The sequence below is a fragment of the Blennius ocellaris genome (genome assembly GCF_963422515.1).
Source record: "Blennius ocellaris genome assembly, chromosome: 7".
NCBI lineage: Eukaryota > Metazoa > Chordata > Actinopteri > Blenniiformes > Blenniidae > Blennius > Blennius ocellaris.
The window spans coordinates 2,090,506-2,104,130 of NC_137656.1; the positions used below are offsets into that span (position 1 = coordinate 2,090,506).

The 13,625-nt window shown below is 42.2% G+C and overlaps 1 protein-coding gene across 1 annotated transcript in view; it reads left to right on the plus strand.

The window, feature by feature from the left end:
* adgrd2 (adhesion G protein-coupled receptor D2) overlaps positions 1 to 13,625 on the plus strand; it is a gene marked incomplete at both ends in the record, with an annotated part of 44,135 nt that overhangs the window by 17,832 nt on the left and 12,678 nt on the right. Inside the window, 5 exon segments of the mRNA XM_080499922.1 lie at positions 212 to 314; positions 7,336 to 7,489; positions 9,375 to 9,508; positions 12,639 to 12,755; positions 12,759 to 12,842. Coding sequence (XP_080356048.1) covers positions 212 to 314; positions 7,336 to 7,489; positions 9,375 to 9,508; positions 12,639 to 12,755; positions 12,759 to 12,842 — 592 coding nt within the window.

Genomic DNA, 13,625 nt, shown 5'->3' on the forward strand with positions numbered 1-13,625 from the left:
AGAAATAAAACAGAACATTGTGCACTGTGGATGCCCTGAACGGCGCCGAGGCGAAATATTTTCTCTTCATCCCTCAGAAGCACTGCGCCACCTTTACTCACATGGTTTATTGTGTGTGTGTGTGTGCGTGTGTGTGCGTGTGTGTGTGTGTGTGTGCGTGTGTGTGTGCGTGTGCGTGTGTGTGTGTGCGTGCGTGCGTGCGTGTGCACAGCGTCCCCAAGTCAGACCGCACCACCGTCCACAAGAACCTGATCGCGGCGCTCGGCGTGGCGGAGCTGCTGCTGATGTGCAGCGACTGGGCGTCTGGAAACCAGGTGAGGCGCCGCGGAGTCGCGCGACGGTCGGACCGGACGTCGTGCCGCACGGATGTGTCATCAAAGTTGTGTAAAATAATCCACACCAAAAAAAAAATAAAACTACTGATAATAACTACTAATAATGTAACGACTACCAATAAAATAATAACTACCAACATTATAACACGTACCAATGATGTAACAAATACCAATGACATCATAACTAGCAATAATGTAACAACCACCAATGACATCATAACTAACAATAATGTAACAACTATCAATGACATCCTAACTAACAATAATGTAACAACTACCAATGACATCATAACTAACAATAATGTAACGACTACCAATAAAATAATAACTACCAACGTTATAACACTTACCAATGATGTAACAAATACCAATAACATCATAACTAACAATAATGTAACAACCACCAATGACATCATAACTAACAATAATGTAACAACTACCAATTACATCATAACTACTAATAATGTCACAACAACCAATGATATAATAACTACCAATAACAGAAACAACTTCAATAATGTAACAACTACCAATGACATCATAACTACCAATAATGTAACAACTACCAACGACATAATAACTACTAGTAATGTAATACTACCAATAATGTAACGACGACCAATAAAATAATAACTACCAACATTATGACACCTACCAATGATGTAACAAATACCAACAACGTAACAAATACCAATAACATCATAACTAACAATAATGTAACAACCACCAATGACATCATAACTAACAATAATGTAACAACTACCAATTACATCATAACTACTAATAATGTCACAACAACCAATGATATAATAACTACCAATAACAGAACAACTTCCAATAACGTAACAACTACCAATGACATCATAACTACCAATAATGTAACAACTACCAACGACATAATAACTACTAGTAATGTAATACTACCAATAATGTAACGACGACCAATAAAATAATAACTACCAACATTATAACACCTACCAATGATGTAACAAATACCAACAACGTAACAAATACCAATAACATCATAACTAACAATAATGTAACAACCACCAATGACATCATAACTAACAATAATGTAACAACTACCAATTACATCATAACTACTAATAATGTCACAACAACCAATGATATAATAACTACCAATAACAGAACAACTTCCAATAACGTAACAACTACCAATGACATCATAACTACCAATAATGTAACAACTACCAACGACATAATAACTACTAGTAATGTAATACTACCAATAATGTAACGACGACCAATAAAATAATAACTACCAACATTATAACACCTACCAATGATGTAACAAATACCAACAACGTAACAACTACCAATGACATCATAACTACCAACAACGTAACAACTACCAACGACATCATAACTACTAATAATGTCACAACAACCAATGATATAATAACTACCAATAACAGAACAACTTCCAATAACATAACAACTACCAATAGCATCATAACTACCAATAATGTAACAACTATCGATGACAGAACAACTGCCAATAACAGAACAACTACCAATAATGTAACAACTACCAATAACAGAACAACTACCAATAATGTAACAACTACTGTTGACATAACTACCAATAATGTAACAACTACTAATGACATAATAACTACCAATAACAGAACAACTACCAGTAGCATCATAACTACCAATAACAGAACAACTACCAATAACATAACTACCGGTAACAATGACCAATAATGTAACAACCACCAAAAACATAATAACTACCAAGAATATATTAAACTACCAATAACAGAACTACCAATAACAGAACAACTTCCATCAATGTAACAACAACAAAAACCCGTAATGTAATAAGTACAAAAAAACTGTAATTACTACCAATGCAATAACAATTCCCAATAACGAAACAACTACTGAAACACGTCCTTGCTTTGATCAACGCTACGTTAGAAAATGAACATTAGCTAAAGGTTAGAACTCGTCCTTTAAAAACTGGCGTCGTGCGTTCCTGTGTGAAAAATATCCTCGTTTACGGCGACACTAAGGAATTGTGAATTTCTGCGCGATCTCGTCGGCACGTCGTCCAAACTTAGAGAAACATTCCTGCTCGCGAGACCAGATACCCAAGATATCCAAGTCAAGGTAGACGACTCCCCGACGTTTAATCTGGGTGTGTTTTGAAAAGCGCTGCGTTTGAAGTGTGTATGGGTGATAGCGAGGAGACACAATAACGTCTTGATTTAGTCTGCAGGCAGGTGGAAACAGTTATATTTAGATCAGCCATGAGAAAATCTACTAATTCTACATCAAACCTGCCAGGAAAGCAGGAAATGTTCAAAGAAATTCAGCTTGAAAGGATTTTTTTTTTTAATGTTACTTGTAAATGTATTACCTTATATATATATATATATATATATATATATAATAAGGTATATAATATACATACATACATACATACATACATACATACATACATATATATATTATTATTTTTATTTATTTATTTATTTATTTATATGCCACAAGTCGCTCCACATGTCCAATCAGTGCCACTAAAGCACCAATAAGGTCAATTGTGTCAAATAAACAAACAGTTATATGTGGAAAAACACTTTTATTGTGACATTAAGTGAGATTTTTCACCACACAAACAGTAAATGCACTCAGATGACAAGTTTGGAAAAGTAGTATAACTAATAAAAGAAGAAGAACTTTTTAAATCCCACCATGAAAAAAAATTTATTAAATTAAAAATAATTAAATTAAATTAAAATTAATTAATTAAGTTAAATTTTATATATATATATATATATATATATATATATATATAATTTTCTTCAGCTTCCACTTATTTAATATTTAAATTCATCCAAACACGTTAAACTATTATATTAAGACAAATTATCTGCTACAAGATGTCAATAAATTACATATTATTTTAAAATGATATGGTTCCTTATTGTACTTTATAATTGAATGTTAATTCCTTTTTGAATCACATTTAAAAAAAAAAAGTCCATCGCTGCATTCAATAAATTGCTATTACTATGAAAAAACGGTTATAATTGTTTAAAAAAAAAAAAAAAAAAAAGTACATTTGATGAAATAAAAATAAGAAACATAAACAAATGGTAAAACTATGAATATGCAATTTAGCGGCTGGTGAAGTCAAGGACGCTCACGCTTCGTGACGTTACAAGAAAATTAACGGGAAGAGATTTTATCTGCTTGATGAATCGACCACTTCACATGCAAATAAACGAGTAAATGCGGATGAACGTTTAAAAAAAAAAACACGGGACCTTTGTCCGCGCGGAGAAACGCACGTAAATCTCAATCAGTTGTTTTCTTTCAGTCCAATAAAGCGGCGCCGGATGGTCTTTGTGAGCACAATGACACGGGGAGAGAAGAGAAATCCACATTGTGCGACGGACAAAAGAACATTTTCAGTTTTAACACCAGTTTTCTTTCTTTCTTTCTTTCTTTTTTTTTTTTTTTTTTTAAAAAAAGGCCTTGAAGAGATTCAAACTCTGAGCTCGCAGTAGGATGGAGAGAATCTCACAAAGATGATGGGACGAATGAGCTAAACGGAGGACGTTCAGCTTGAGAACACTTTTCAACACCAAAGTTTCGTCAATCGACTCAAGTTCATGTACAAAACGGATCTGATCTACAAAACCAGATTTTTTAAAAAAAAGTGAAAACGGAAGAAAACCTTTGTTGGCGTTTTGGACGTCCGTTTATACGATGATGGAGCAAGGTGGAAGTTTTTGAAAAAAAGTGTTTTTTAAATGCTCCCAGAGGTGGGAATGGGCGAGAAAGTATTTTTAAAAAGCTCCAACTCTGTCTATGAGAAATGGGGGGGGGGGGAATGCAGTTTTTCAAAAAATGCTCAGGCTCCGTCTCCGTGGAAACGAAGGAAAACTAAACGATTCAAAAATGAATCTCCATGGAAACTTTTTGAAAGTGCTCCGTATTATAAACGAGCGAAAAATTATACTTTTTGAAAACGCTCGGGCTCTGTCCTTGTGTTAACGCGAGAAAAAATGTAAACCGGGAAAAGTGAAACGTTTTGTAAAATCATTAAGGCCTCTTCCTAGTGTTTTGAGTGGAGCGCTCCAACCTGCGCTCCAACCTCATCTTTGTGAAAGTGAGATAAAAGGTCATTTTCAAAAAATGCTCAGGCTCCGTCTCCATGGAAACCAGGGAAAACTAAACTATTCAAAAATCCATTTCTGTGGAAAGAGGTGAAAACATAAATTTTGAAAATGCTCCAAGTCTGTCTTTGTACAAACGAGCGAAAATGACACTTTTTGAAAACGCTTGTGCCCATGTCCCTGTTTAAACAGGTGAAAATAAAAAAATTTTTAAAATGCTCGGGCTCCCTCTCCATGTCACATGTCGCCCTTACTTAAATTGTAGTTTTGAAATCAGTCCCTCTGAAGTGGCACCAGGAAATCTTCCTACTTTAAGGTGAATAGGTACACTTCAGAGTGTGAGGGTGTATTTTTCCTATCTGCATTCACCGAAACGAATACTTGCGTGTCCTCGGCGTGAATCACAAAGACCGGGGAGACTCGCGATGGGTTTGTGTTGCTGAAACACTCATATGTAACGAAAACACAAATTAAGACACCCACCCGTCTCGGAGGGTTTGTGAACACGATTTTAAAAAAAATGCAAGGAAATTCTTTTTGCGCGTCTCCAAACCAAAAGCCAACAAAGTTTTGTTTTGTTTTTTTGTTTTTTTTAATTCTATAAAATACAATGAATTCACTTCCAAGTGACAACAACTGAGATGGAAACTAAATGTCTCAAGGTGAAAAAAACAACAAGGAAAATGAGTTTTCTGCTTAAAGGAGCCAATAAGTAAATCTGTCGGTGAAGTGACTCAAACCAAAGGACAAACTATCCAAAGTGTGACAAGAAACACGAGAAAATTGGACTCCGGAGACAAAGACTTTTATGGCACTCGGAACGAAACGTAACGACACAGAAAGGCCCAATCCCAATTCTGTTTTGTACCCCTCCGCCTACCCCTTAGCCCTCCGCCTACCCCTTAGCCCTCCGCCTACCCCTTAGCCCTCCGCCTACCCCTTAGCCCTCCGCCTACCCCTTAGCTCTCCGCCTACCCCTTAGCCCTCCGCCTACCCCTTACCCTTCCGCCTACCCCTTAGCCCTCCATCTACCCATTAGCCGTCCACCTCCCCCTTAGCCCTCCGCCTACCCCTTAGCCCTCCGCCTACCCCTTAGCCCTCCTCCTACCCCTTAGCCCTCCGTCTACCCCTTAGCCTTCTGCCTACCCCTTAGCCCTCCGCCTACCCCTTAGCCCTCCGCCTTCCCCTTACTCCTCCGTCTACCCCTTAGCCCTCTGTCTACCCCTTAGCCCTCTGTCTACCCCTTAGCCCTCCGTTTACCCCTTAGCCCTCCGTCTACCCCTTAGCCCTCCGCCTACCCCTTAGCCCTCCGTCTATCCCTTAGCCCTCCACCTACCCCTTACCCCTCCGTCTACCCCTTAGCCCTACACCTACCCCTTAGCCCTCCACCTCCAAAACGAGGGCAAAGGCAAAGGGATACGTTTCAGCCCTTAGATTTGGGGCACCCCTCTCCCTCTGCTCACCCCCCCTCCCCCTCTCACTCCGTCTCACAGTTTTGACGTCATAATACGGCGCCGTTATATCAGCAGAGCTGAGCCACGGATGTTAGTTGATTTTCCAGCAGGAGCGTCGTCCTGCCGTCCCAAATTCAACTTGTTGCAGCAGCTTGGCTACTTTGCTTCGTTTTCCGCCTTTCCCACATCAAGGCGGAGAAATAGACGGAGACCAGGATTGCTTCAGTTTTTGTGCCGTATTTGGACTTCAGAAATATTTCCTCATCCACCATGTGAAAGCGGAGGAGCTTCCTTGTTTGCTCGGGGGTCCCTGTTTTCAAAACACCCATATTAGAAGACTTTGGAACTATACAGTGTAATAATAAAATGTTATAAACACGGTCTCTACGGAACAAATACACACGGAAGCTGCAGACGGCAGCGCTACTTCTGTTTTTACTAGTATAAAACACAACAAGTTTATATAACTTTAGAAGCGTATTTATGTGAAATGCGAGTCCTTCGGCGCCATGTCCTCCTACCCCTCTGTTTAAAGTGTGCTTCTGTAAAAGCTCCATTTAGAGGGGTGAATAGCCCTTCCCGTCACCCCTCCGCCTCTGCACACTAGTGAAATGTGACACCCCTCAGACTCTCGTGAACACGCATTTCAGAAGGCAAGGGGTAAGACGAAGGGCTAAGGGGGAGAAATGAGACGTAGCCAAAGTCTCTTCGATCCAATCCGAAGACTAAAGGAAAGACCAAAATAAACCGACAGGCACAAAACGAAGACGGCTCAGGAGTTGTTTCTACGATTTCTACGACAGAGAATCGTTGTGAAATCTCCGGTTCTGCGTCGTCGCGTGGTTGATGACGTCAAAGTCATACAACCAAAGACGGTGTACGATCCGTATCAAAGGGTTGTCAGATATTTGGGTTGTCGAGAACTGCTGCTGCCGAGGTGTTTATCACCTTTACATGTATTAGCGTGTTTGTTGCTGAAAAATTTAAAAATGAAAGACAATAGCAGTAACTGCTAACGTAACATGCAAGCAGATGCTAATAGACATCTAAACATAGATATAAAACACTAGGTGCCTCCCGGGACCTGTGATGTTCCTCCAGAGCCGCCATCTTGGAGAGGTCTCTCCACAAAAACATTTGTAGCTCGCTTGCTAGTCCACGTAGCAACACAAATAATACCTCATTTTAAAAGATGAGGAAAAGCTCTATCCCGTGGAAATCTCGTGGAAAAAGTATTGGGAGGGGGAAAAACGTGGATGAGCAAGCGAACTACGAATGTTTTTGTGGATTTTCTAGCCTGGGATCTTTATGTTTAGCAGGAGTGGGGGACCTCCCCAAGATGGCGGCGCCATAAAACTCTTTGGACGTACGGTTATTCTGACGGGTCTCCTGCAGGTGGCGTGCTTCCTGGTGACCGCCCTGCTCCACCTCTTCTTCATGGCGTCCTTCTCCTGGATGCTGGTGGAGGGCCTGCTGCTGTGGAGCAAGGTGGTGTCGGTCAACATCAGCGAGGACCGCCGGATGAAGCTCTACTACGTCATCGGCTGGGGTGAGTGCACCAGGCTCCACGTTGGGATTGTAGCCATTTTCTGTCGGAGTCCATTGATTTTCTTTCAAGTTAAATGTTATTGGCGAGATGAAAGGTTTGCTCCCGGAGGATCCCAGGTGATCGGTGGCTTCATGAAGGACGTCCAGTAAGGACACCGACACGTCCTGCAGCTGATTTACAACAAGACAAAGGCGAGCGTGACGCCTTGAGGCAAAGCGTTATGGAGTCTTCAGCCTGATGTCAAAATATTCTGTAACCTGGATTCAGCAAAGAAAACAAGAGGTTGTTTAGTCAATTCAGGCTAATGAGACGATGATTAATGCAATAAGTTGAATGTTTTTCCCATTTAAAACTCGGAAAGCAGATCTGATGTGACAAACAGGCCTTTGATGTTTGTCCTGTGGGGGACTTTGAGGGACTGTGATGGACTGTGAGGGATTATGAGGGACTGTGATTGACTATGAGGGACTGTGATGGACTATGATGGACTATGAGGGACTGTGATGGACTGTGATGGACTGTGATGGACTGTGAGGGACTGTGAGGGACTGTGAGGGACTGTGATGGACTGTGAGGGACTGTAAGGGACTGTGATGGACTGTGATGGACTGTGATGGACTGTGAGGGACTGTGATGGACTGTGAGGGACTGTGAGGGACTGTGATGGACTATGATGGACTATGATGGACTGTGATGGACTGTAATGGACTGTGAGGGACTGTGATGGACTGTGAGGGACTGTGAGGGACTGTAAGGGACTGTGATGGACTGTGATGGACTGTGAGGGACTGTGATGGACTGTGAGGGACTGTGAGGGACTGTGAGGGACTGTGATGGACTATGAGGGACTGTGATGGACTGTAATGGACTGTGAGGGACTGTGATGGACTGTGAGGGACTGTTCCTGAGTTGCCTTCAATGCCACATGATGCTGAGTTACATTCTTTCTTTCTTTCTTTCTTTCTTTCTTTCTTTCTTTCTTTCTTTCTTTCTTTCTTTCTTTCTTTCTTTCTTTCTTTCTTTCTTTCTTTCTTTCTTTCTTTCTTTCTTTCTTAATTTCTTAATTTCTTAATTTCTTAATTTCTTTCTTTCTTTCTTTCTTTCTTTCTTTCTTTCTTTCTTTCTTTCTTTCTTTCTTAATTTCTTCCTTCCTTCCTTTCTTTCTTTCTTTCTTCCCCCCTCCCTCTGTAAACAAAGTGGAGTTCATTGGTTGAGCGACTCACCTCTGGTTGAGGTTCCAGTTCCCGCAGAATTTTCAGAAGTTATCATATATAACTGTTACACCATCAAAGAAATACTTCATATGCTTTGCATTTGACCTTTTTTTGACTCTTTTCCACATCGGAGACACTTTTAACAAACGTCAACTCAAGTCGGATTGTTCGTATTCTCTCTCACGACGCGTCGTCCCCCCACCCCCCTCCCTCGCGGCTGAACTCTCGCCACGAACATTTGACCCTCCTGCACCTGCCAACGTCGACACGCACTCCTATCGGCGTCTTTAAAAAACACGACACGATAAGTCGTGTTCCGTGGAGCCGCGGCAGCCTTCACCCATTTTCATCTGACATCAAACATCCTGCAGCTGCCGTGTTCCACACACCGGGTGTGTGTGTGTGCGTGTGTGGTGTGTGTGTGTGTGTGTGTGTGTGTGTGTGTGTGTGTGTGTGTGTGTGTGTGTGTGTGTGTGTGTGTGTGTTATGTCGAGTGTGAGCGCCGTCGCACAAACACTCGCCCTCAGGTGTTCCTCTCAGCACACCACAGGGACCCCCCCCCCTTTCAGACTAAACAGACACAGAGGACAAAATACCCCCCCACTGTTGCATAAATACGTCTTTTTTTTCTTCTTCTTGACTTCTTTTCTCTTCTCCGCTTTGTTTTCCAGGACTACCTGTTCTCATCGTGGCCGTAACATTGGCCATATCGGTGGACAAGTACAAGGCGGACGACCACTGCTGGCTCAACGTGAAGACCGACACCATCTGGGCCTTCGTGGGACCCGTCGTCTTCGTGCTGGCGGTGTGTGTGTGTGTGTGTGTGTGTGTGTGTGTGTGTGTGTGTGTGTGTGTGTGTGTGTGTGTGTGTGTGTGTGTGTGTGTGTGTGTGTGTGTGTGTGTGTGTGTGTGTGTGTGTGTGTGTGTGTGTGTGTGTGTGTGTGTGTGTGTGTGTGTGTGATGGGGGGGCCTGGTTCTCCTGATCGCAAAACCATGTCCGGGTTCCAATCAGAGTTAAGAGAAGTGAGGATGAAATTGGCAGGAAATGAATGGAAGTTCCAGTAAAGTCGAGTTGAAAAAAAGTACGAAAATTCAACTTTTGCACTGCAACTGAATAAAGCGTTCATTCATTTATGGTGAGGAAAGAGTGTTTTTATATAGAGGAGGGGAATTAAACCTGCAGAACCAGACTTAGAAGTAGAGAAACCTGCAGAACCAGACCCCAATGCAGAATAACCTGCAGAACCAGACTCCAAGGTGGAGACTTTCTGCAGAACCAGACTTAGAAGTAGAGAAACCTGCAGAACCAGACTACAAGAACGAGACTTTCGGCAGAACCAGACTTAGAAGTAGAGAAACCTGCAGAACCAGACTACAAGAACGAGACTTTCGGCAGAACCAGATTCTGATGTAGAGAAACCTGCAGAACCAGACTTAGAGGTAGAGAAACCTGCAGAACCAGACTCCGATGTAGAGAAACCTGCAGAACCAGACTCCAAGGTGGAGACTTTTTTCAGAACAAGACTTGGAAGTAGAGAAACCTGCAGAACCAGACTACAAGATGGAGACTTTCGGCAGAACCAGACTCTGATGTAGAGAAACCTGCAGAACCAGACTCCGAGATGGAGACTTCCTGCAGAACCAGACTTAGAAGTAGAGAAACCTGCAGAACCAGACTAAGAACGAGGAACCTGCAGAACTAGACGCAGGAGAAATCTGCAGAACCAGACCCCGAGGTGGAGACGTTCTGCAGAACCAGACTCAGAGGAGGAGAAACCTGCAGAACCAGACTTAGGAGAAACCTGTAGAACCAGACCCTGAGGTGGAGAGCTTCTGCAGAACCAGACCCCAAAGTTCAGACTATCTACAGAACATGACTCAGAGGAGGTCAAACCTGCAGAACCAGACTCTGAGTTGGAGACTATCTGCAGAACCAGACTCAGAGGAGGAGACTCTCTTTAGAACCGGACTCAGAAGTAGAAAAACCTGCAGAACCAGAGACTCTTGAGTTGGAGAATTTCCAGGAATTCTCCTAGATTACGTGACACAAACTGACAAACTGATTACGTTTTAGGCCAAATAACAGTTAAAGTTAATGTTTGTGAAAATGGATGCAAGTCAAATTAAAAGTCTCCCGACTTTCAACAACCTCAATCACATTGTTGCAACGATCTAATCAGCGGCGTTTAATCTGAAATGAACTTTTATTTTCAATTTTCATTACAGGGTCACACATTCCTTCACACGTTTGTTGTTGACTTACAATCTTCTTGGGCTTGATGAATGTGTTATTGCCCCCGATAGGAGTGAACCTGAGCACAACATCAAAGTGGCTCCGCTCCAGGGCCACAAACTGCCGCGTGCACTTTACCGCTATAAATAAGTTACAGCGGAAAAAAAACAGCCAAATAATAATAATAACAAAGTAATCTGCGTATCTGCTGCTAATCCCAAAGAAACAAAAACCAAAACAAAGACAAACACTGATTTAAATGTTTATTTACAAAATGACAAGATTCACGACAATGGATCAACAAATATTCAGTTGGGATTGGTATTTAAATTGTTCTTAAAATACTAGCATAATGCGCTAAAAAGACTGGAAGCAGTTTTTTTTTTTTTTAGACTTTACATAAAAGCAAAGCTCTTCAAGGCGATGCTTTCTGGTGCAGCAAACCATTAGCAGCTAACAGTTAGCAGCTAACAATAGCCAACAATTAGCTTGATAGCTTTTAGCTGCTAACAGCTAGTAGTTAAAAGCCGCTAACTCTTTGAAAGTGAGACCCGGTCCACACGGGGAAACAGCTGCATGCGTGCGAAACCATTAAAAAATAATAATAAAAAAAACTACCCAAAGTGATGTAGTACACATGCCAGGCCAACAGGTGGCGCTGTAACTCAGAAACACACCCAAAACAAAGAGGAAGATACTGAGCATGTAAAAACGAAGAAATCCTAAACAAAGACACACTAATCCGACGGCGTCAGTCGCTTCTGCAGCTCGATCTGGAGCGCGCAGTCCGCCATTCTTTTTGTTGCTAAGTGACGTCGCGGAGAGGGTCGCGGGGTTCAGAGGCGAGGCGATGACATCATCATCGTTAGTTGTTTTGTTTTTTTTTTAAACAGTTTTCAGGCTCCTAAAATGCTGCGCCTTGTGGATGATCGGCGGCATGGAACAGCATTGTCGTATGACAATGGGGCCTGACAGTGCAGCTAACAGTTAGCTACAAACAGATAGCTTCTAAGTGTTCGCAGCTAACTTTATGAAACTGTCTATACAGCTAACAGTTAGCTTCTATCAGACAGCTTCTAATTGTTAGCAGCTAACTTTATGAAACTGACAATGCACCTAACAGTTAGCTTCTATCAGATAGCTTCTAAATGTTAGCAGCTAACTTTATGAAACTGACAGTGCAGCTAACAGTTAGCTACAAACAGATAGCTTCTAGTTGTTAGCAGCTAACTTTATGAAACTGACAATACAGCTAACAGTTAGCTACAAACGGATAGCTTCTAAGTGTTAGCAGCTACCTTTATGAAACTGACAATACAGCTAACAGTGTGCTACAAACAGATAGCTTCTAATTGTTAGCAGCTACCTTTATGAAACTGACAATACAGCTAACTGTTAGCTTCTATTGAACCCCGACTAAATATTCAAACTATACAATCGTAGAATCTTCCCATGTGTGACATGACGCCACGCCGTGTGAACGTGGCGCTAGTCACACGCATGTAAAAATGAAACGATTGAGCGCCAGATGTTGGGTTTTTTTTGTTTTTTTTTTAAATGCCAGAGCCGAACGAAGCCTCGGCGGCAGGAGGGAGGAAAACATCCCCTCCTCCTCCTCTCCTCCGGGAGGCCAAGTGGTTGTGCGGCGCCACGTCTCCGCTCCGCCGGAGGCCATGTTGACGCTGTTGTCCTCTGCCTGCAGGTCAATGCGGTGGTGCTGTGTCGGGTTGTCATGGTGACCGTTTCCAGCGCCCGCCGCCGCGCCAAGATGCTCAGTCCAAGCTCGGCGTCAAAGATGCAGACCTTTGACCTCACCTGGTGAGATACAATGGCCACTCTAGCTCTCGCTCGCCCCCTCCTACCCACCCCCTCTCTCTCTCTCTCTCTCTCTCCTCCTGCTTTTTATGTGCACTGGCTTTCATGAATCTTTTTTTTTTTTCTTCCCTATCAGGCGCCCACACACACACACACACACACACACACACACACACATAGGAGCATACTACTTCCTCTTTATTTGCGAGCCTCAGTCAATAGAGGCAGTGTGAGACATTGGGGAGTTTACTGAGGGAGTAGTGAGCGCTTATCACTTTAACACCTGGGCCCAGCACAGTGTGTGTTTGTTTGTGTGTGTGTGCATGTGTGTGTGTGTATGTGTGTATGCGTGTGTGTGTGTGCATGCCTGCATATACATAACAATAGTAATGCAGCTATTCCGCCATTATCAAGACACTTTAGCGTTACTATGAAAAATATGGAAAGTTACTTTGTGTTTAATTCAATTAGTGAAACAAAAACACGTAAACTGAAGTGTAATAAAGTGCTCGTCTGCAGAAACGGGGAGAAAACAGTGGTGACACTCGTTTTCAAGGTCTCTCGGTTCTGCCTCGGCTCTCGAACCCTTAAATTCTCGGTCTTTGGGATAAGACGTGAATGAACTGTAATTAAATTGCAGTGTAGTGGACAGTCGCACAAAGACGACTGCAGACTAAGTAATATGAATAGAGGAGAAAGGGGTGGAGCAAATGGGAGCAGCGTGAAGAAAAACAAGAGAATTAACAATAAGAGACGCGTATGAACAGTTTGTACAATATATATAGTCGGTACAATGGTGTGGTCGTTGAATTAGGGTTGGGCCATATGGCTTAAAAATATAATCTTCGGTCTGATTTTTTTCCTCCCGTAACTT